Here is a 24,486-nt window from a genome sequence, read left to right on the forward strand (position 1 = left end):
TCCAGATGTTACCTTCTTGAGTGACTCTGCTGTGTAAGGTTGATTAGTTCCCTGTTTCCAGGACTGGAATAGCTTACTTGAGGCAGGACAGGCCTCAACCAGAAACCAGGCTCTGCCGTCAACCACCTGTACACCCTCGCGACTGTCATTTTCACTTTACTGCGGCTTATTTAACTCAAATATAAAATGGAGAAAGTAATAATAATAATCAGCTGTCTTAGAGGACTCTTATGAAGACCTGAAGTAATGAAAATGCTTAGCACTACCTAATGGGTGCTCAATAAATGTGGTGGGGGTACAAGAAGTGTAAGCAGGTATTATTACTGTGGGAAAACTGGGCTCAAAGAGGCTTAAGGAGCTGTCCAGAGTCACCACTGTAAGTAGGAGGTCCCCTGACTTTCAGTGCTCTTTCCTCAGCATGCCGGTGGCCTGAACTGTGGTCATATACAGAACACATCACTCTGACTCAAGGAACGAAGTGCTTTCCTTTTTAAATTAAAACCTTTAGAGGGGCACCTGGGTGGCTCAGTCACTTAAGCATCAACTCTTGATTATGGCTCAGGTCATGATCTCAGGGTTCTGAGATCAAGCCCTGGGTTGGGTTCTGTGCTAGGAGCTGGAGCCTGCTTAAGATTCTCTCTCTTCCTCTGTCCCTCAACCAATGCTCACACACGCTCTCTCTCTCTCTCCTTCTCTCTTAAAAAAACAAACAGAAAACCCCCTTAGAGCCTGTTGACAGCAAGGAAAAGGGAACCACTATTAGAAGCATAGTTCTGGCTCTAAAGTCTAAATTCAACCTATCTTCACTTGGGAGCTTTCTAAAAACTAACATGAACCTGATTCTCCCATGAAGAACTACCAGCCTAACAGCTTCTTCTCTTGAAGCACAATACTTAAATACAACATGTAGCCAATACCCTAGGGTTTGTTCTGAGAGGCACGTAAAAGTAGGTATCTGATCATTTTCTCAAAGAATGGAAGATGATCTTTTTACATGTCAACAGAACAACATCACACATACACCAACTACTGCTAAATAGATGGTGATTTCACCCAGCGAAAAGAGACCCTCCTAGAGGCAGCTGACAGAGGCAGTGAGGGCCTATCACCTCCTTCCCCTGCTCCTTCTCAGGCGCGGTCCCAGCCAGCTCCACAGCCTGTGCGCTCTGCACACTCTCCACCCCAGTTTGCCCGCAGGAGGCGTGCTCTTTCCTCTCCGTGGCCTCTGGCACCTGCTCCTCTGGGTCAGAGTTCTCCCCGCCTTCTTCTTCTTCCTGCTTCTGCAGGGTAAGCAAAACCATCACATTAAAATGCTCTGGGGAAAGAATATGAGGCAGTACAGTGGGCGGGGGGTGGGGGCCTGAGTCCTGCAACAGCAGGTGCCCTACTCCTCATCATGGGGAGTCTGCAGGGCGGGTATCAGGCCAAAGGGTCTTAAACAGAAACTTAATGCTGCTCAGCAGCGCCACCTGGTGACAGACAAGTATACTAAAAGATTCTGATCAGAATAAAGTAACCTCTCCTTCTCACTATTATTTTTAACTTGAGACAAGCCAGACACTCCACACTACCTGGGGCTGGAGACCTTGGTCAACAGGAACGCCATTTTCTGCACTGTCCTCACTGGCTTCCTTGTCCTTGTCCTCCAGAGACTGCCGCTCATCCTCGGAGTTTTCTTCAGGATGTTCAGCAGTATCTTTGTCTTGGTCATCAGCTCCTGTGTCCATCTCTTCCTCCCCCTCCCCCTTCTCCTCTTCACTGGAGCCTTCCTCAGGTTCATGTTGACTCTGACCTTCACTGTGGTCAGCCTCGATCTCTTCCTTTATTTTCTCAGCTTCACGACCTGCTTCCTCAGTATCCATTGGCTTTTCTTTAATTTCCAAAGGATTTTCTTCTAGATAGATATGACAAAAGTAGAAACACAGAATTCAATGTGATTTAACATGGGATCGAGTTACACAAGTTTTGTTATTAGTCTCAAATGAGGAATTGGCAAACCACACCCCCAGCGCCAAATCTGACTGGTGTGCCTCTGTAAATAAAGTTTTACTGGAATACAGCCACGTCTATTTGCTTACCTATGTGTTTAGCACAGCCATCCTGTATTGCCTATGGCTGCTTTCATACTACTGCAAAAGCAGAATGGAGTTTTTGCAACCCCTGTCACAGCTTATGGCCTATAAATTATGAGATATTTATTATCGGACCCTTTACAGTACAAATTTGCCCATCCCTGCTCTAAATTGTATGTATATGTTACATACAATTGTCTGGATAGTGCATTTCACTATAAAATTCTAAGTAATCCACTAAAATATCCTAAAAGCCAGCACACCAATAGGAATATTTTAGACCAAAGATAGGAAATGATATCATCCTTGGGAATAACTGATAGACATTCTTCTTTATCATACACAGAAAATACAACATATACTCAATGGAAACAATCCTATTTGGAAAAGTTTTATTTATTAAAAGAACATTCCTAAGGGCGCCTGAATGGTTTAGTCAGTTAAGCATCTGCTTTGGCTCAGGTCATGATCCTGGAGTCCCAGGATCGAGCCCCACGTCAGGCTCCCAGGTCAGTGGGTAGTCTGCTTCTCCCTCTCCCTCTAACCCTCCCCCCTTCTTGTGTTCCCTCACTCTCTCAAATACATAAAAATCCTTTAAAAAAAAAAATAAAAGGACATTCCTATACCCTGGACACATCAGAAATCATAGTTAATTTGTTAACAAATAATTCTTTAAAATAATTGCTTCTTCGTTTATATACACAATAGTTTAAAGTGAGCTTGGGTGTTTTTCTAGAGTAAATAGCTATTACACCCTCAATGGATTTTAATTTTCAATTTTATGCTTGCTTACTTGTTGAATTTAAGGTTTATAACAGATTTCAAAATTATATGATAGTGAAATGGCCTCAGAAGCAACCTATACAATGCTAAGTCAGCTAGAATTTTTTTTTCTAAGTCGGCTCCACACCTTGCGTGGAGCCCAATATGGGGCCTGAACTCACAACCCTAAGATCAAGACCGAGCTGAGATCAAGAGTTGGACTCTTAACCAACTGAGCCACTCAGGTGCCCCAAAATTCAGCTAGAATTTAATGTAAGAAGTCTGGCCTTCACAGACATTGGGAGATTTTCTTTTAGCTTTCTTAATAAAGCTATATGAAAATGAAAATGAAAAAAAAAAAAGTAAGCTAGAGAGTCAGAGAGTGAAGACTTGTTCTTAGATGAGGAAAGCCTCTATCAAATCTTCAACCAAATTATTCCAGTTAAACAGCAAGTTCACAAATCCAAGTTACTAAATACTTCAAGCATGAAAATGCATTTTAAAATTACAAGAACCATATACTCACCTCCTAGATTGAACAGATGTAAATATTTTGCCATATTTATATGAAACTCCAGTCACTTGTTATTAAGAAATAAATGGTTCTGGGTACAACCATATGGATTCTGGATGCCTTTGCCCTTCCTACTTCCTCAGAGGTCACCATAACCTGAAGCAGTGTTTTATTCCTAAGTTTTCCTACACTTGATGTACCTATTAATAATATATATGGTATTATATTAAACTTTTATGTAAATGGTACGTACCTTCTTTGTAACTTGCTAATTTTGTCCAATATGGTGTTTTAAAAAGTTTTTTTAAATAGCTTATCTAAATATGTAACTGATTCATTATGAAGCAGAGCGAGGCTAGCTCCTATCTGTCTGGTTACCCACCATGCCTGGGGACCTTCTATTAATAGGGGCATTTTCTCTACAATGCTGCCAATACCAGATAGCTCTCCCTAGGGAAGTCACTCAAACTGAACAGCGGGTGACAGACAGATTATTGTCAGGTGCCACGTGACTTCTCCGGATTATTCAATTTCATTCCCAACAATGACTTCATATTTCAAACTAAGCACACAACATAAGTGTAGCAATCAATAACTGAAACAATCATTTCCCTAAGAAAGCTGAAACTAGGCTCCAGCAGAGGCCTACATATACCCAGACTGCAGTGTTCACATCAATCCATGAGATGCAGCATCAAGATGGCTGTGGGGAAATGCAGCTTTGTGGAATGAAGCACCACCCAGGTACTATTCACCTGCTGGTTTACTTAAAGCTTATGCTTTAAGGTTTCTCACGTGAGAAACACTACAGAGACAAAGCAAACAATTTTCTCAAACTGGAATTGAGCTGACTGGACATGATTTATGACCTGGTCATGGTATAGCATGAAGAAATTGGTTACTGCTCATTTTCAGTGAATTCCAACTGGTCTCTTTAGGTTCTGAAAGACACACCTCCTTCTTCATGGTCTGTGTCCTCACTACCGTTCTTGTCTTCACTGTCTAGATTCAAGTCGTCCGGAAGGTCCAAGGCCTCAGGTTCTGGCAGCTTCTCCTGATTGCCATGGTAAGGGTCTACCTCATTCTCATCATATTCTCTCTTTGGACAATGAAGAGAACAGGAAAAAAGAAAACTTTTTTAAAAAGTAGCATTTGCATATAATTAGCTCTAAGTAGTTACGCTAAAGGAATACAAAGTCTCTTTCTCTAAAATTTCCCCCACACTTTAGGATTTTACTAATGCTTCCAGAATTTTCATGCTGGAATTTCAAACTTCATTTTCTGTGCAGGCTCTCCACCTTGATAAAAGGTACTGTGTAACTTAATTTCAAAAAGGAAACTAAAGTTTATGAGGAGATACATGGAAAAGAATCACAGAATTAAGCTTCCAAACTTCAACATGAGCCCAAAAAGCATGAAGACCACCTCACTCGTAACCAAAGTATCTGATATTTTATGTCCTGTTGAGAGACTTTGTTACATGTTCTTTTATGAGGCAATGGGAAAACAATCGATGAATAGGAAAAAATTGTCTTGAGACTCCCCAGGAGCTGTGTAGTGTAACAGCCCTGGCCTGGAATCAGGGGTGGATGGGTTTCAAATCCTCATCACCTCATCTATTTGTTCATTAATTTTGTCCTGGCCTTGTCCATCATCAGCAACTTCTGCTTCTTCCTTTTCTTCCTTCTTATCTTGGTTTTTATCTCTGTTTGACTTCCCAGCATCCAAGTTGTCATCTTTGGCAACAAGTCCACAATCTTCCTAAAAGCCAAAGGAAGAAAAAACACAAAATCATTACTCTCAATCTAAGAAACTGCTTTCACATAGGTTGATTCTACCTAAAATAGCTCTTAGGCATGTAGAATTTCTGCCTGTTGGGTCAATCCCACAGGCATATCCAGCAGACAGGGTGTCCTTCATGACTTGGAAAGAGCAGTCTGGCTTGGCCCAGAAGGCAGCAGTAAGAGCAAGTGCATGAACAGTGGGGTGGGTCACACTGCTGCTGCTGCGGAATCCCACCCAGCCCTGGACTTCTCCTAAGCAGGGAGCTGGAGAAGTTCACGGTCAACAGCAGAATCAGAGCATTTGCACGGAGTCTTAACTTCCCTCCTACATAACACATGGGATGGCCCAGATTAGACCATTCTTCTGGCTCTGAATACAATCAAGTAAGACAGATCAAAGAGGAAAAACAGAAAAAAAGAGGTATGAAAGAAAAAAAGAAGAAAAACAAAGACAGAAAAGGAAGAGCAGTAAAGGACAGGGAGTGGTAGCTGGTGGGAAGAATGCCTCCTCTCAACCCGGGGACAATAGGATGGGGGGAATCTTTTAATTACCTCATCCATTCCTGGTCCTGTCTCTTCAGTTTTACTGTCTTCTTCCTCCTCATCTTCCTCCTCGTCGTCATCACCCCAAAGCCTCTCATCTAGTTTGTCAGCTTCCTCACCATTCAGATCGCCCATCTGTTTATCCAGGTCTCTGCCCTCACTGTCCGATTTCCCATCATCCTCTTCTGAAAGGGAAGGCATTGAGTTTAGTGAGGCAAATCCCCAAACTGACTGGTCATGCGTGCAGAAGAGGCATGGACCCCCTACCTGGCAAGTGCCCCACCTGAGATTTATTGCTTGTGTTTACAAAACACTGTACAGGCAGACCTGTCTTTAGATCTGCTGAAGTAGTCCTACTGTGTTTTACAAACTATTTGAAGGAAAAAAAGAAGTCTGTAATGTGTGACATTAACAAACAGAAGAGTGGGGGAATAGCTGTCAGGGTGTCTACTTCTGGTGCTGGGGGGAATATTCATTAGGAGACTCAGCAACTTCACTGGGTTTTGGTTTCTCATCTGTGAAATGAAAGAGTTAAACTATAGGATTTCCAAGGTTTTCCTCCCCATCTCCAACATACTATACATTTCTATTTTATCCAACATCTAACATCATGTGTCTAACTCAATCAGAATTTTCTTCCCATTGTTTTTGCTCAAGGTCTACTGTGCCAAAGGTTATATTCTTATGCTGCTTAGTCAAGTGTGTACTTTTCTACTCTAAAGTCAACTTTCGTTTCTGCAAGATCTTCGCTTACAATAAGACATGATATCTCAAACTAGGCTCTGGACAGAAATTTAGGGCAATAAATGAATCATGGAACAAATGCGACAGGTAATGATATGCCATAAGAAATCACATTCTCAAACAATTTGTAATGAAAGGGGAATGTTCATATGTTAAATGAAAAAAAGCATACTACAGTGGCGCATGGATGGCTCAGTCAGTTAAGCGTCCAGTTAACTCTTGATTTCAGCTGAGGTCATATCTGAGGGCTGTGAGATCAAGCCCCGTATCAGGTTATGCGCTGGGCATGCAGCTTGCTTAAGATTCTCTCTCTCCCTCTCTCTCTGCCCCTCCCCCTACCTTAAAAAAAAAAGGAAAAAAAAAAAGCAGACTATGAAACTATGTATGGTGTATGTGTGTGTGTGTGTGTGTGTGTGTATGCATGCAATATACGGGAAAAAATAAACTAAAATTTATTCAGTGATTTGGGTGGTAAGCCTAACGGCTATCTATTTCACTCCTGCACTCTTGTTCCAAATCACCTATAACAAATGTCTACTACTTTTATAAGTTTTTTTTAAAGAAACTACCCTGACCAATTTACTTTTGAGCTGAGAGTCAAGCTCTATTAGGGATATCTCTCCTTGCTCTTTCAGGCTTCCCTGAAGAGGAACTCACTGCATCTAGCACAGGAGGCAGCCAAAGTGCCAGTCAGTGTCTCAGTTTACTCAGAAGAATTTCCAGAACTGACTACAGACTTCTGCCTCTGTGGAGATAGTGATGAAACATGCATATGCTGATGTTTTCATTTACAGTTATGCAGAGTAATAAACTTGCCCCAAAAGATGATAGTAGGCTCCTTATTAGGAACATGTAATTTCCTAGATAAAATATTTTTTAAAAACAAGAATGAAGTGAAGATAATCGCAAACCTTGTTCTTCAAGTTCTCCATCATGCATTTTCCCATCAAAGTCTTCTGACATCTCAATGGCATTATCCTCGCCTTTAATGTCTGATTTTGAGTCAGGATCCTCTTTATCCTTTTCTTGACCTTTCTGAAATGTATCTTCTGCCTATATCAAAAAGCATTATAGAAAAAATAAACATTGTAACTTTGCTAATGTTTATTCAACTCTAAATAGAATATAAATATTTAAATGCCAACATTAATGGTATAAAGTTATCTCTGGGGAGAGAAGAAAGGAGAACCAACAGGGATAACCACACACAATAATTTCTGGTTTGCTTTAATACGTCTGTAATTTCCAGTTTTACTGCATTGGGATTAGAGAATATAGAATTTTGTTGAAGGTTTCTTCATGTAAATTGTTTTTAAAAATCCATATTTAAAAGAATATGCATTCTTTTAAAAAAGAATATGAATTCTTAAGAAAAAGAAGGATAAAAAATTCAATCTTATTATATTGTCCACGGTTTTAATATTTTTATCACTTTGGTCTCTCATAGATAGTAACTGAACGTAATTCTGTTCACTTTTCCTTAAACTATATATTCCTATATACTCTAGGTAATATCTGGGGCAGAAAATTCATGATTGTTCTCTTATTATGGTTGGATTTGAAAAGTGCTTTTTAAAAATACAAGCATAATAAAATCCCATTAAAAGAATTCTAAGCAAAACAGAAAGAGTAAGTTTCCCACAGCACCACCATCCTCCAAAACTCCCAAAGAAATTAGTATCAGTGACATTCTGGTCCATCGTTTTATTCATGAATATATCTAGGACATCTGTAACAATACCTGTCTCCCAGCATCTTTTTAAACAAAAAAGCCTCATTGTTTTACAAACTGTTTTTGCAATCTGCTTTTCTTTTCTTTAAGTTTTTTTTTAAAGTAATCTCTACAGGCAATGTGGGGCTCAAACTCATGACCCCAAGATCAAGAGTTGTATGCTCTACTGACTGAGCCAGCCAGGCAGCCCTGCTTTACTTTTTTAAAATTAAAAAATGTCCCATAGATATATTTCCATGTTGATACACATAAATCTATCTCATTCTGTCTAACTTATAGCACTGTTTTGCAGAGATGGTATCATAATTTAAAGAATTTCCTCCTGATAAATATTTGGATCCTTTCACAATTTTCACCATTACAAATAACGCTACAGGGAACATCCTCGTACAAAAAACACTCCTTCATACACCTATTTCTCTTTGACCCTTATTAGCATTTCTATCAGAAAACATGGAATTCCTAGGTCAAAGAATATACACAATTAAAATTTATGAGATACTACCAAATTGTTCTGATAGCTTTTATCCCACTTAATGTTTTTTGCTTTGGATTGCACTTTTCTATTAAGTTTGCAACTTTTTTGCTTTAATTTTTTTCCACGAGAAAAGTACTGTTGATGAAGTTAAATTTGCGAAATACAGAAAAGCCAAATTTTGAAATGTATGTGTATTAAACAGAGCTCTACCACATCAACACTAGCATCACTCTTTTGGCTTTTCTTTCCAGTTTTCCCCTCAGAGGATGAGAAGAAGTCTGAATTGGTTTGCTCCTTTATTTAGCTATCACAGTAGCTTAAATAAAAGTTTATGGTCTGCTTTAGACTTAGAATATAGGTGCTAAAAAGAAATGCCATTATCTCTAATTTTTTCAAGTCACAGTTGATAAATCTAAATGACTAATAATAGTATGAAAAAAAAAAACCTCCCAAATGAGACAGGCATTTAAAAAAGCAACACAACAATCTTAGCCCAAAGCATCTATTCCAAAAACATTCTTGATTCCAACCAAAAGAGGTTATAGATTAAAATTTTTCAACAGGTCTTATAAACATACAATAAAAGTTCTCAATAGTAAACACTGGCATTTAATGCACTTGTTAGTTAAAATAGTCAAATTTTTTTATCCTTAAATGAGCCACTACCAAAATTACTCTAGAAAAATCATCAGCAAAGACCTCCCGATTTAAAATAAAAATGTTTTAAATCATTTCCCTCTCAAATTATAGCCATAACTAATGACTGAGCAGCAAAGTTCCTTTCTGTAGTCCTTTAGCTTTTTATTTATACCTACTCCCTAAAGCTTTAGTATTCTTAGGGCTCCGTGGATCACAGTTTGAAAACCATTAACCCAGTAAAAAACATTTGTGTGTAAAACTTAATATTGAAAAGAAAGGGAAAAGGGAGTGAGTTTCTGTACACTGTGTGCATACTTCGGGCATGTGAAAACATACCTGGTCTTCATGTTCTATCTGGTCACTCACATCTTTCACGCCCTCACCTTCCCCAATTCCACCTCCCTCATAGTCATGGAACTCAGTTGCTCCCTCTCCTGCTGAATCTTCCATGAATTCTTTGGGCAGGCAAAATCCCTTAAAAATAAAAGAGCGAACAATTAGGTACTAAAGCAATAAAAGACAGGAAAATAATTGTTTCAGCTTTTCTCTAGCTCAGTATTTTCAATCTGATAGAAACATATACAGCAGATCTTTGACATTCTTTTCTTCCTTGCTGATAACAGTTACTATGCAGGTTCAAAGCTTGACATCAGATTGAACATGTCAGGTTTTGACTTTGTCTAGGCCCTCTGGTGTGTAGTAATTTCATTTGGAAAGACAAAAACCTGAATGAATTATACTAGGATAGTATTTAGGAGCAAGTCACTGAGCAAGGGTAGAACCTCTCAGTGTCTATATCCCAAAGGGATTTTGTCCTTCTTTATTTACTTCTCAAATTAGTAAGCCTGAGAAGAAAGAGGAGGGAGAGAACACTTGTAGCCCTGGAGGTACAGCAACTTGAAGCAGATGCCACAGCGGGAGAGTTCCTTTTTACTTCAAAAGCTGAAGAAAATTTGGTGTGATGCACAAGTAAAATGTTAATTTTAAATAAAAAAAAAAATGCCTCCCCTCAACTCTGAGGTAAAACCGTTACTCCTGGAGTATGTGCCGCATCTGGCATTTTCTGCCAAGGCACCTGGCCAGCATGGGGTCAAGAACAAGATCAGACAAAGAAACACACATGAAGGGTTAAGAAAACAGTGTTTTGTGTTAGAAAATAGTTTGAAAAGGAAAATCAACTACTAGCATGTGGGACAAAAATGAACAGAAAAACAAGTAGAAGAAAATAGTGGTTCTCAATTAGAAATTTTATCAGACAAGCTGTCGTTATTTGTCAATCTCAGTATGAAAAAGTACTAAAAAAATCAGCTGCCAACTAACAAAGAATTAAGATCCCAAACCAGTCACTGATTGTAACTTAGTTACACAGAAACAGCTTTCTGTGGATTACATGTTGTAATTTCAACCTAGATCTATCACCTTAGCACTGAGCGTAACCTACTCTCAATTTCCTTCAGGACTACTCAGAAAGGATATGAATACAATTTGGATATGACAGGTCTTCTTAGAATGTTGATGCAAAAATATGTCTTGGTTAACTTACCTAATTTTCCCATTGAGCTACATGGTTTTAAAATAGGTTTTTTTTTTAAATTTATTTTTAAAGTTTTATTTATTTATTTGAGAGAGAGGGTGAGAGATCACGAGCAGGGGTGGGGGAGGAGAGAGAGAAGCAGACTCCCCACGAAGCAAGGAGCCCAATGCGGGACCTGATCCCAGGACCCTGGGATCAAGACCTGAGCCAAAGGCAGATGCTTAACCGGCTGAGCCACCCAAGGGCCCCTAAAATAGGTTTAGGTATGGGCAGAATACAATGATATAGGAGGAGGGGACACCACTACAGTAGCTACATCTGGAACAGCCAAAGGGCTCCGAACACTTTGCTTATATCACAACCCCCACACCCCACCTCAAAGCACAGGCCAAAGTCATTCTAGAGCCTGTCAGACAAGAGCAAGAGCGCAAGTGGACAAATACAGCTAACCCAAATCTCAGGGCACCCTCACCATACATTATCCTGCCACTGTCTTTTGCACACAGAGTATCTTCCAAGGAGTGATGGGATATGACACTGGCTCAGTGCCCATTGGATAGAGGGAGCAAATTGGACTCGTTCATTTATTACTCAACAAATACAAATGTTTATCCTCTAATCAGAACTAAGAACTCTTGACTATTTACAAGAAGGCTAGACCCCATCTTCAGTTTGTAAATTCCTATCTTCCCCAAGTGACTCTCACCTGTATTATACTTAGATCTGGAGAAAATCTTAGAATACTAAGAAAATCAAAACAAAACAAAGTATATATTCAATTAAAAGTAGTTCTTACAAAAATGCTAAGGAGTGTAGGCAGATCTCATTTTACAAAGGAGGAGACAGGCTCAGGACAGCCTCTGGAGTCTAGGGAGTCCATCAGTGGGGGACTTGGCAGGTTCCAAGACCTTAGTGGAAACAGGCATAGCGAAAGGGTGCTGGACAATGCCCTGAGAAATCCACAGGGAGAGCAAATCACCTCCTGCTATTTGTGAAAGTCCCAAAAAATGCCTGGCAAACCCCACACTAATGGGTCTGGAGTATTTGGTACTGGCTGCCAGAGTGTGCTCCCCATGAACAGTCCTTACCTCCTGGGCGAGCTCTGTGAAGACCTGGGCAAGCACAGACAGCAGCTTTGCAGTGCTACGGTGAGTCGCCAAAGACATGGTCAGGAAGAAGAGAACGAGGTCTGAGTACCTGGAGAGCATGGGCACCAGACGCACCAGCAAGCAGCAGGACTGGCTGAAGACCTGCGGGGCGAAAAATCACAAGGCCTGCTCACACTACGTCACGGGGACTGGGTTTCCTCTGCGGTAATACAGATGTTCTGCGACTGCACAGCAACAATCGTTGCACAACACTGTGAAGGTACTAAATGCCACTAATGGTTTTATGTATATTCTCTCTTACGCACACAACCACACACGCACCCCTCCACTCTCTGGTATTTCTTCCTTGTTCACACAAACCCTCACAAAGTACACTTTAAATTCTGTCACTTAAGTTTCATTTAGTTAACAAGGTTTTTTGTTTTTAAATAAGATGTTTATAAACGAAATCTATTTGGATCAAAGTCGGCACTTGGAAGCAATGCTACAGACTTACAATGTCCTACGAAGTAAGTTACTTGTCTGGTCTATATGGACATAGCAACTGCCCTCTCTGCTGGCTTGTTGTGAAGGGAATGGTGTTTGCAGGGTGTGGCCATTCAGCCTTAGTTGACAGCAGCAACACCCACATTAACATCAAACACCCAGGACCACGTGGTCGGGTATGAAAGAATCCCAAGATACAGACGTAGTGAAGAGAAGGGTCACATGCACCCCAATGTTCATAGCAGCATTGTCCACAACAGCTAAATCGTGGAAGGAGCGGAGATGCCCTTCAACCGCTGACTGGATTAAGAAGATGTGGTCCATATACACAATGGAATATTAGCCATCAAAAAAATGATTTCTCAACATTTGCTGGAACATGGACGGCACTGGAGGAGATAATGCTAAGCGAAATAAGTCAAGCAGAGAAAGAATTACCATATGGTTTGACTCATTTATGGAACATAAGAAGTAGGAAGATCGGTAGGAGAAGAAAGGGAAGAAGAAGGGGGGCAGGTAAACAGAAGGGGGAATGAACCATGAGAGACTATGGACTCTGGGAAACAAACTGAGGGCTTCAGAGGGGAGGAGGTGGGGGAATGGGATAGACCGGTGATGGGTAGTAAGGAGGGCACGTATTGCATGGTGCACTCGGTGTTATACGCAAGTAATGAATCATTGTACTTTACATCAAAAACTAGGGATGTACTGTATGGTGACTAACATAATATAATAAAAAAATATTATTTAAAAAAAAAGAAAGAAAGAATCCCAAGATAACAGATACTCTGGATGGCTGGCATTTTTTCATCTATGCATCTTACTACTGTAATCCTTAGCTGCTAGCAAGCCCTAAGCTTTTCAAAGTTTGTTAGTGAGGTTTACGTGCATAAAGAAATCAAATTCTTAGTGATTTTTGCCACAAAGGCCTGCTCTGGGACCACCCACACAGAGCAAAGTGAAATCCAGTCTGCCTTTGCTCGGCCCACTCCAGACAGCAAGAAGCTTACAAACAACCATCGGTTACCGTGTTCTTCGCTGCTATGCCATCCTCGCCATAAGATTTCAGCCGCTCCAACAGCTCAGAGACAGCAGAGATTATCTTCTGCACATGCAGAGCACTCACGTCCGCCCACAGGTCATCCTCTAAGAGTTTTGTTAGATGTCCTGACTGCAGTCTCTCACAGCCTGCTGCCTCTTTCATTCACAGAAAAGGAAGACATGATGAATAACACAAAATAAACCCTTTCATCTCCATTCATCCAGTCGTCATTCCTAACATTGGTCCTTGAAAATTTAGCCACAAAAATAAAATTAAAAAATTAAATCAAGTATAAAAACAGTTTTGGCCTGATTTCAGACATACCATCCTCTTCTCGTGGTCCTGTTTGGTCAGTGTTCTCCTCTGTCTTTTTACTGTTTCTTTCTGCTAAGTTCTGGATGGCACAAAGGATGGCCCGGATGGCAGCTTCCACTCGCTCTGAAAAATCTTCCACAAACCCTTCCTCCAACATTTGGTTTCCTAGTAAGTAACATGGTGCAAATCAAACAAAACCTCCAATCATTGGCTTCAGTGCCTCTGGAAACCATTAACAATCCGCACTTGTTATTCTGGCCAACGGCCACCCGCCAAGCACCTACTGTGGACGAGCCACCACATCAAACTGCTGGACACAAAGATGGAGACAGACCCCTCGTCTAGATGAACCTACAAGATTTTATCGTCTTTTGTTGAAAGTTTCACTGGAAGAATGCCAAAAATATGAAACTAGTTAAGATGGTGTGTATAAACACCAACTCAGCTCACGTATCAGCCCTCAGACTCAGTCTAAGAGAGAACGGTCGCGAACAGCGAGTGAGCCTGTGCTGCCTCCCCACGCACGTGCTACAAAGTGACACGATCAGTTCAGAGGCAAGGTACTCAAAGAAAGGAGGCAGCAAGAGTTAGGAGCTGTGGGTTCCAACCACACCTGCCTGTCCTAGAACCCTGGACGGATACGTCTGGAACAAAACATAAAGTGTCTTTAGGGTAGTCTAGACTTAAATCTACAGGACATCACTTCTACACTGGGCTTTGACCCCCTCGTCGAATGACAGTTCTTACCGCCTTGGCTGCCTAAAGCAAGTAGATGTGTCTTCCAGGCAGTAAACTCATCCGTGGCTTTATTGATTTCTCCTCTTAAATATTCCAGGCTCTGAACTAATGCCATTTGTTGATCTGTTTGTTTAACCTCCCTCCCTGGAATAACGAACAAGGACTCCAGGCCTTGCAAATGAACCGACATCTGGGACAGGCAACTCAGCCCAGAAGAGCAAACTTCAAAATCCTTCCTGCAACAGAAATGCCACAATGTTGACAGGAAGGGGCTACACCCTCCCTCCAACCACTAAAATGTAAGCAGGGGAAAATTTACTGTATCTCAAGATTTACAGCTAGACATATGCCACAAAGCACCATGAAGGTCCACAGAAAAACAGAGCTGAAGTAAAATCCCTTTCATCCCAGTCCTTTTTTACCACATTACTAAACTCTAAGCAAGCACCCGAGCACGCAGAGGGACAGCAAAGACATAAACACACTCACCAAGAATGAAAGAGAGTCTCACAAGACTGCTGCCTGATTTTGTCAACGTCAGCTTTCACTGTTTTGATGGTTTTCAGCATCTCTGTTAATCTCGTAGTTGACTGTTGCCAAAGCTGGTCCTGTTTCCGCATCCGGCAGCCAGAGGGCAGCTGATTTCGAGGTACTGGGGATGGGTAACTCAGTTCTGATGGGATGAGGTCCTGTGCTGCTCCGGAAAGCCACCCCTTGGTGAGCTCTGGTCCCTCTGGGTAAGGGGCAGAAGGCTGACCCTGTGCCTGGGCCTCGCCTTGGCCGGGAGTTGGCCCTGCACAGGGGCAGCACTGGAGGAACCAGGAGAGCTGCTCAAGCAAGACCTGGCTCTGCATGGCCAGGTGCTGCAGCCTCTCTGTCCACTGCTGCACACCATCCTGAGGGGGGAAGGCCATGGGGTAGACCAGTGGGCCAGTCAGCCTGCCGTGAATCTCCTGCACACAGCCGAGGAGGTTCCTGTGCCAAGAAATCCATGGGGAAAACACATGGCACCTTAAACTGCGTCACCATGGTTTTTTAAACAGTAACTTATTTCTGAACAAAGGGGCTTTTTCACATAATCAAGAAGGGAGGATCCCCCAGATAAGAAGTCTCTTGAAATGCCTTTTAAAATACTTAAACACATCTTTCTGAAGACTGAAGGAAGTGTCTTTAGTCTTTCACAAGTGTCAAAACTCACTGCTTATCAACTACCCCCTTACAGCTTTTTCACACCCAACATAGTCACACCACTGCAGTGATTTCAACCGTTATTAAAAAAAAAAAAAATCTTGAACTGTAGTATACTTTGTTAGATAAATCCCTATGAGTAGAGCAGAACAGCTGTAGACAAAGTGATTACGGCCTGGAAATACTACCTCTCGGTCAACAATCCATTCAACAAACTGATGACAGCTTTCCTAACTGTCCTCATCTTTTAAATCTTTTAAATATTTATTTCCACTGAGAGGCATCCATGTATGACACTCAGGAAATTGCAACTCTGTAATCCAAAAAGCCTAATGAATGGAAGCAGTCTCAAACAGGATCTGTGCCCACAGACAGATACTCCAGTACCATAAACTCGATCCTGTCACACAGCCTGAGGGACTGTCAACCACAAACCCCCTCTATCCAGACCCAGGTGTACTTCAGCCATGGCAACTTCTGTCTAATTCGGCCCTGGACTCATTCCCCAGGGCCCATTCTACCAGGAGGTGCTGCCAGAACCACGGGGCAGAAGCATAGCACCAAAAGCAAGAGGCAGAGCCAAGAGAAACTCCACCTGCATCTTTGGGCCTCAAATTTCACTTCATAATTGAGAGCTGACCCCCACGATTCTTCCTAATTCCTGCCACAAACCCAACTAACTAGTTAGCGGATACCTGAGGAGAATCCACTGCTCAGTCAGCGTGGTCAGGGAGCGCCGCTGTCGGATAAGCATCTTCATCAAATGTGCCGAGAACCCTCTGCATCGCTCAACGTTGCTCATGCCCAACTCCTGACAGGGGAAGAAGCAAGCATGCCAAGGGGGGTGCTGGCAAACACCACCACCCATGCAGGTGTCACAGGAAAGCCGTTCATCCAATACTCTCTGGGGAAAGTGCCCCTTGCTTAGATACGATTGGGGTATATACTGCAGTCTAAAAGCAACATATTCATCTTTTTGAGCAGTGCTCCTCAAATTATGCTTCCACAGATCATTGATGTTCCATGAACAGGAATTACGTTTAGGGGCTCCTGGGTGGCTCAGTTGGTTGGTCATCTGCTTTCAGCTCAGGTCGTGATCCCAGGGTCCTAGGATCGAGTTCCACATTGGGTTTCTTGCTCAGCGGGGAGCCTGTTTCTCCCTCTGCCTGCTGCTCCCCCTGCTTGTGCATACTCTCTCAAATAAATACTTAAGTAAATAAAATCTTTAAAAAAAAAAAAAAAAAGGGAACTAGGTTTAACATCAAAAGTAGTGGTCTTTTCTCATTCACAAAGGGAAAAAGACCTGAAGATGGCATTCTCAACTTGAAGCTTTTCTTACATAACTTTTTTTTTTTTTTTTTTTTAAGATTTTATTTATTTATTCGACAGAGATAGAGACAGCCAGCGAGAGAGGGAACACAAGCAGGGGGAGTGGGAGAGGAAGAAGCAGGCTCATAGCGGAGGAGCCTGATGTGGGGCTCGATCCCATAACGCTGGGATCACGCCCTGAGCCGAAGGCAGACGCTTAACCGCTGTGCCACCCAGGCGCCCCTCTTACATAACTTTTCTTATGCATCTGGTCTTGTTGGCAAATGTAGCAACAGAATTTATGATAAAATGCTCTCTGATTAAACACAAAATTACACTGATTTATATTGTAAGTTCAACGATATTCTGCAAAAAGCTCAGTCACTTTCAGTAAAGGACTCCGATCACTTGACAAGACCGGAGAACACTGCCCTGAAGGAAGAGAACAGGAGCTTTCCCTGGGCCCCTGCAATACAGAGGTTCTATCACCTACCTTGGCAGGAGCTGCTAAGGCTGCACTAAGCCTGGCGTGCCGTGCAAGAGAGCGAAAGAAATATTTCTGGCATCCATCCCATGACGATGAGATTTCTGTAAGCAGCCTGGAAAAGAATTCAACATGATTTGCTTTTTTTTTTTTTTTTTTTAAGATTTTATTTATTTATTTGACAGAGAGAGAGACAGCTAGTGAGAGACGGAACACAAGCAGGGGGAGTGGGAGAGGAAGAAGCAGGCTCCCAGCGGAGGAGCCTGATGTGGGGCTCGATCCCAGGACTCTGGGATCACGCCCTGAGCCAAAGGCAGACGCTTAATGACTGAGCCACCCGGGTGCCCCTCAACATGATTTACTTAATTGAAACCACTATTTCCTACCCCAGATCCTGAAGATTCAGAGATTGGTATTATTTAGTCACAACCAAAAGTCAAGAGTGTGAATAGATTTATTTCTGTGAGGTCTCATTCAGTCAGGCACTCATCAATCCTTTATGCAAAGGATGTATTATATACTTAGCACTGGAAGTACAGTGGGGAAATAAATGATGATGATAATATAGTTTCCTTAATGAAAACTTTATAACTATCTTAGGAATGGGAGCTAAGGGTCATAAATCCTGATGCCTATAGGGGCCAGGCAGATAATATAAATGAGTAAAAACAGCCAAGCACAAAATAATACATGCCAATGACAGCTGACCTCAATATGGAAGAAGCAAAAGGGATTGCTAAAGACCATAGTGATCTGGAGAGCACGTGTCCTGTCAAAAGCAGGGAGCTACAGTTTAACTTTTGACTGCATGGGAAAATAAACCCACTTGGCCAAATCCTCCTGAAAAACTGAAATCCAGAATATTTAGGTAAAATTTCTACTTTTGGGGTGCCTCCTAGCTCAGAAGAGCACGCAACTCTTGACCTCAAGGTTGTGAGTCTGAGCGCCACATTGGGGATAGAGATTACGTAAATAAATAAAATTTTAAAAAAATTTTCTACTTTTTACAATGTTGTGTTGAATTAAACTTTAAGGCACTGAGAGGACCACTGAGCAAACAAAATACAAATGTATGCATACCCAGCTCGTGCCAATCATCATTTATAACCCCCTCTGCCACAGGTATGAACATAGAAATAGCTCTGTCTCAAAATTTATAGGTTCTCAAATTCAAGAATATATTAGAAATTATAAAGAACTTTTGTATAGGGAACAGTTACAAATGTGGCCACTCTCTCACAGATTTTCAGCTGTGAATTCAAATCAAGTGAGGAGACCTCAGTAAAATCAAAGGACCAGGGGGGAACGCCTGGGTGGCTCAGTCGGTTAAGTGTGTGCCTTCGGCTCAGGTCATGATCCCAAGGTCCTGGAATCGAGTCCCACTTTGGGCTCTCTGTTCAATGGGGAGTCTGCTTCTCCCTCTACCCTTCCCCCCTGCTTGTGATCTCTCACTCTCTCTGTCTCAAATAAATAAAATCTTAAAGAAAAAAGAAAGAAAAAGAAAAGAAAATCAAAGGACCAAAAAAACAATGGGAGAGGTGAATACAAGGAGGAAAGGAAAAGATACTTAAAAAAAAGGGAGGGGGCACCTGGGTGGCTCAGGTCATGATCTCAGGGTCCTGGGATCAAGTCCCGCATCGGGCTCTCTGCTCAGCGGGGAGTCTGCTTCACCCTCTCATTCTCCCTCTCAAATAAATAAATAAATAAAATATTTTTCTTTCTTTCTTTCTTTCTTTCTTTCTTTCTTTCTTTCTTTCTTTCTTTCTTTCTTTCTTTCTTTCTTTCTTTCTTTTTAAAGGTGGGGGGTGCTGGCTAGCTCAGTTGGTAGAGCATGCAACTCTTGATCTCAGGGTCATGAATTCAAGCCCAATGTTGGGTGTGGGGCCAACGTGGAGGGAGGGAGGGAGGGAGGGAGGGAGGAAGGAAGGAAGGAAGGAAGGGAAGGAAAGAAAGGAAACAGAAAGGAAATGGAAAGCAAGAAAGACAGAGAGGAAAAGGAAAATCAAAAAAAATTATCTCTTACTGAATGCTCCCGACATGCCAGATCCCAAGCCAGGCACTTTTCTAAATGTTACCTGTACAGCAACACTAGGAGAGAGGGATTCTATCTCCCTTTTGGCAAATAAGGACATATAGACTTAGATGACTTGTTCTATTTATAATTTAAAAAACAAACCCAGAATCAGCCTCCTGAGTGCTGCTGACTAGAGACAATGCACTCCGGATTTCTAACGGGTGAAGATGAAGCATCTCTTGAGGGTTTTTTGAACGGGCCCAGGCAAGACCTTTGCGATATGACAAACCTAGGAAATAAATAGCATGTGTTTAAGAAACTCAGAAGAGAATGAATGTGCCAGGCCCCACCCTCCATTCCATCACCACTGCTCCTCAAAATAAAGTCCTGGGATCAGCCCCGGAGCTTGTTAGAAAGCAGGCTGTGCAGCCCTGCCCTGCACCTACTGAAACAGAACCACTTCACTCAACGAGGTTCCCCGAGTCATTTGTACACACACTAGAGTTTGAGAAATGTTGCTCACTAAGCGATGTTGAAAGGGTGGGTGCTGTACAACATATGGTGATGAAAATAAAGCACAGTTTCTGAGAAACCTCATTACAAAACTGTGAAAATATTTGGGAATCACAAATGGTTCATCAGAGGAATTTCCTATGTGACTGAACTCTCAGAAAGGCATTTCAGAACCTGGCCTACCACCTTCTGTTTCCCACCATCTCAAATGTCTTTAGAAATTTCCCCCAAATCACTCACGCTGTTTTCCAAAACCCCTAAGAGCTGGTCATCATTCTGCATCAGGTTTCAAGCGAGACCCTTACCAGTTTTTGCAAGGTGTTGAAAGAGGTCTGCTAAAGCTCGCTGCTTCCGCAGGAGAATGTGCTTGGCTTCTGACCGCTGCTTCTCCTTCTCTGCGGAGGGCTCCACCTTTAAGCTCTGTAGCTCGCTCACACAGGAAATGACTTCGCCTGAGGAGAAAACGAGGCAATACTGAAATCTCAAGGGCTTAGACACGTGTTAAAACTGATACTCAAGACCCAGGACTTTGAAGGAAACAAGAACTAGGTGACATTCATCTTTAAGGCTCTGATAACTAGCACAGTCCCTAGCATTGTGTAAATTCTAAACTAAAGGAATCAAGATGCATTGCAATAGAAAATAAAAACGCATCGATTACATCTCTCTCAAAAACAAACAACCCAAATAAAAGTAGTTATGCTTTTTTTTAATTTAGGGGTTTATAATCAATCAGGCAGAAAGCACTTGGTGAGCACTGTGTGCAGCAATTTCTACTAAGAATTTAAATCATCTGAGACAAATTTCCCATATATATGATGCATACTGAGGTCCTATCCTGTACCTCGTTGGTAGATGTTCCCATACTCTGTACAACTCCAGAAGCGCCGATTTCTAGCTGCTTGGAGATGCTCAAAGAGGTCTAGTCACTTTCTAAAGTCTATTCAGCTAAAGAATGGACCAGAAGAGAGGACACGAACCCTGGCCAAAACAACTCTGAAGCCCAAGTTCTTTCTCCAGCATCGCACTGTCTTGCTGAGTACTCACAGGTACCTATAACATGAGGCTACTGCCTGCCTACCACAGGCAGTGTTATGGGCTGTGCCCCCCAAAAGTCATGTTACAGTAGTCCTAACCGCCGGTGCTTCAGAATGTGACTGTATTTGGAGACAAGGCCTTTAAAGAGGTAATTAAAGTAAGATGAGGCCATGTGGGTGGGCCCTAATCCAACCTGACTGATGTCCTTAATGGAAGAGTAGAACACAAGAGACCATGTGAAGACACAGAAGGAAAACAGACATCTACCAGCCAAGGAGAGAGGCCTCAGAAGAAACCAAACCTACGAATACTTTGATTTTGTATGTTTAACCTCAGAAAAAAAATTAATTTCTCTTGTTTAAGCCACCCAATGTGTAATACTTGCTAAGGCAGCCCTAGCAAACTAAAAAGGGCAGTCTAGCCTTCCACAAAAGAGCAAGCATACTGCATACCATTATACAGACATTGCAGGAGGTTAGAGAGTTCTTTGCATCACAGAGTGGGTGCCTTTTCCAGAAGTACGTGGAACCTCCTATGTACCCTGATCATCAGGCTCAGGCGGGCAAGGTCATCTTGAGAACAGATATTACTAGGCTATTATTCTAACAAGTTTTAAAAATAGAGAGTCCCTGAGATCAGACTGTAGCCTCACTGAAAAAGGACCAGTCTCACTCTGATACCACACTCACTGGGGGTGAACAGGGGTGGGGACAGTGGTGAAAGGCTCCCAAGACCTCTATCTATTAAGTTCTGGAATTCCTTCCCCAGCCATTTCTGTTATACCACAGAGTAAATCTTGGCTCTCAGCTTCCCTGTGCGAGGACGGCCAGGGAGATGAAACTGCTATGCCTCTCCACAGGGAAGGCAGAAGAAGAAAACTGTGGATGAATCTTCTCCTTTAACTCAAGGGAGACATTTTGAGAGGCAGGGATAGTTTACAGATTCTGGGAAATCCATCTCTCCAACCAACAAGAGCTGATATAGACGAGGCTATGGTAGAAAATGGCATAACATAACATTAGCTTACATGAGAGGAAGACAAGATGAAAATTAAGATAGCTTGTGTGGTCTCAGCTGGCTCCTGCATCTGGGCTCCATTAGTTTTTAGCCCATTTGTTTATTTAAGTCACTGCTCAACATATTGAAGAGATCAAAAAAGGGCATATGTAACAAATTCCCACCCTCTTGGGGCACTGGGGAAAACACAGAGAGGAAACCCCACCCTCTGCCCCTGGCTGCCGGCACCCACCGGTGAAGTGGTCAAGGCCCTCCACTAGGTGAGGCAGGTGGCTTTCCTTCATCAGTGTCAGGCACATCTTCCTCATTCGCTTCATGAGCTTCGGCAAGCGACGCAGCAGCTCCCCCTCCGAGGAGAAAGGAGCACCCTGACACTGTTCTGGAATCACAGCCTGTGAGAGAGCACAAATAAGATGTGGGTGCTAAGTTTATTTGATTATACTCATCAGCTCCTGTTTTCTGTCATGCTGATCAAAACTTTGGATTTGCTATTGATGACAACATAGGAGTTTCAGGGATTCGTCCCTGTGGCCAGCATCCCAGAGCTCCTTACACCTAAGGATATGATGTGGGAAGACACATCCTGTAACAAACCTGCTCACCCAAGGTCTCCATGACTGTTACATTTTCTGGAATTTCGCAAGCCAACTCTTAACTGTTGGTGCTTGAAACTGGCCATGATGAGAGAAATAATACCATGGCCATCAGCAACCACTACAATCAACACATCACCGCACACACTCACTCTCTGTGCAGCAGTTTCATCATGGAGCCCAAAGGCAGCTTCAGTGCCATAGTCCTCAACTGATGCTTTGAGTCTCCTGTCACAGGTAGATGCAATCTTCACAGGTAAGCACAATACTTATTTCTCATAGGTGACATTAAACTTTCGGCACTGGGATTGATGCTTTTTGCCTTATTATGTAGCAGTGTCAAGGAGACATACAAATACTCTATTTGTCCAAAGAGCAAGATTTCAAAGGCATTCCCTTGCCTAGTTCCAGGGACACTCCTTACAGAGAAAGCACAGATCTCCCCTGACTGGCAAAGGAATAAGTAAACACCACCTCCCAAGGTCTACCTGTGCAGCTGCCGGCCGGGCTAGCAGGGTCTCCTTCAGTGCCTTGTTCAGACTCTGAACAGGGGATGCCTCACTGGTGGCTGCTGGCCACGACAAAAAATCAGGCTGTTTCTCCTTGTCACTCTCCACCAAGGATGACCGGCAAGGTTCACTCAGAACAGCTTCAAATTTCTTCATGAATTTAAAGAGAGTCCTGGCCCCACGGAATGACAGATGAAGAGGGAAAAATGGGTGGAAAAGCGAGGATATGTAAAAATGGCATAAAGCATACACACATAACTTAATAACCTATACATTTGTATACATGAACTCCTTAGATACTCATAACCATCATGTTTGTTTTTAAGGAAAAGTAGGGCAGGTTCTGTCATCTTCCTTTTCTAGAAGAAAAAACTGAAGCCAGGAATGTGGGATCACTTCACCCAAGGTAAAACAGCTAGAAGGAGACAGAAGATTCAACCCTTCTATAGTGCTTAGCCTGCTTTGTCTCAAAGCATAACAATTCCTTTTGCATGCAGACTTTGCTTTGGGTGGTAGGGATGCTGTTGAAAAGCCACGCCAAAACAATCTAATGCTTCATAACAAGTTCAAGACAACACTAAGTCAGACCACATTAACAATGTAGTCTTGCTACCTAGCATACAAAAGTTCTGAGATTTGATCACCCCCAATTTTTTCTTTTAAGTAGGGCTTGAACTCATGACCCTGAGAGCAAGACCTGAGCTGAGACCAAGAGTTGGACACTTAGGGGCGCCTGGGTGGCACAGCGGTTAAGCGCCTGCCTTCGGCTCAGGGCGTGATCCCGGCGTTATGGGATCGAGCCCCACGTCAGGCTCCTCTGCTATGAGCCTGCTTCTTCCTCTCCCACTCCCCCTGCTTGTGTTCCCTCTCTCACTGGCTCTCTATCTCTGTCTAATAAATAAATAAAATCTTTAAAAAAAAAAAAAAAAAAAAAAAAAAGAGTTGGACACTTAACCGACTGAGCCACCAAGATACCCATCACCCCCAATTTTTAAAAAACAAATTACCTGTGTGTCTTTTCCACAGATTGTTTAATGGACCAGAAGCTGACATCATTCCACTTGGATATTTTAACAAATTCCTGTAAGATACATGAAGATCCAGGAATGGCTTTATAAAGCTGGTATCATTCTGTTTCTTTCTAAATCATCTGTTTGCTAAAGACCAGAGCCCACTCCAACCCGAATACCAGACTGTGCACCAGTAAATAAGTAAAACAAGTTTAAAAAAGGAACCACGTATTTCCCACAAAGCAATGAAAAAAGAGTGCTGCCATAATGAACAGATCGCCTGATATGTATTCCATTTGTTGGTTCCACAACCACTGAGA

At 42.3% G+C, this 24,486-nt stretch overlaps 1 protein-coding gene across 3 annotated transcripts in view; it reads right to left on the bottom strand.

The window, feature by feature from the left end:
• The window catches only part of MDN1 (midasin AAA ATPase 1), a 164,058-nt gene that overhangs the window by 12,665 nt on the left and 126,907 nt on the right, over positions 1 to 24,486 (bottom strand). For 2 of the 3 annotated variants that reach the window (XM_045807060.2, XM_087865317.1), the window contains 19 exons: positions 24,164 to 24,237; positions 23,136 to 23,328; positions 22,287 to 22,446; positions 20,305 to 20,451; positions 19,649 to 19,775; positions 17,482 to 17,587; positions 16,376 to 16,491; positions 14,982 to 15,467; positions 14,502 to 14,728; positions 13,764 to 13,919; positions 13,425 to 13,594; positions 11,891 to 12,052; positions 9,605 to 9,742; positions 7,331 to 7,472; positions 5,685 to 5,860; positions 4,960 to 5,109; positions 4,303 to 4,447; positions 1,572 to 1,894; positions 1,110 to 1,280 (listed from right to left, as the gene is read on the bottom strand). In XM_045807060.2, the coding sequence (XP_045663016.2) occupies positions 1,110 to 1,280; positions 1,572 to 1,894; positions 4,303 to 4,447; positions 4,960 to 5,109; positions 5,685 to 5,860; positions 7,331 to 7,472; positions 9,605 to 9,742; positions 11,891 to 12,052; positions 13,425 to 13,594; positions 13,764 to 13,919; positions 14,502 to 14,728; positions 14,982 to 15,467; positions 16,376 to 16,491; positions 17,482 to 17,587; positions 19,649 to 19,775; positions 20,305 to 20,451; positions 22,287 to 22,446; positions 23,136 to 23,328; positions 24,164 to 24,237 (3,369 nt within the window). The remainder of the gene's footprint in view (positions 1 to 1,109; positions 1,281 to 1,571; positions 1,895 to 4,302; positions 4,448 to 4,959; positions 5,110 to 5,684; positions 5,861 to 7,330; positions 7,473 to 9,604; positions 9,743 to 11,890; positions 12,053 to 13,424; positions 13,595 to 13,763; positions 13,920 to 14,501; positions 14,729 to 14,981; positions 15,468 to 16,375; positions 16,492 to 17,481; positions 17,588 to 19,648; positions 19,776 to 20,304; positions 20,452 to 22,286; positions 22,447 to 23,135; positions 23,329 to 24,163; positions 24,238 to 24,486) is intronic. The other variant, XM_087865316.1, reaches the window with a different exon arrangement.

The sequence above is a fragment of the Ursus americanus genome, chromosome 11 (assembly GCF_024610735.1).
Source record: "Ursus americanus isolate L20-20 chromosome 11, mUrsAme1.1.p, whole genome shotgun sequence".
Taxonomy (NCBI): domain Eukaryota; kingdom Metazoa; phylum Chordata; class Mammalia; order Carnivora; family Ursidae; genus Ursus; species Ursus americanus.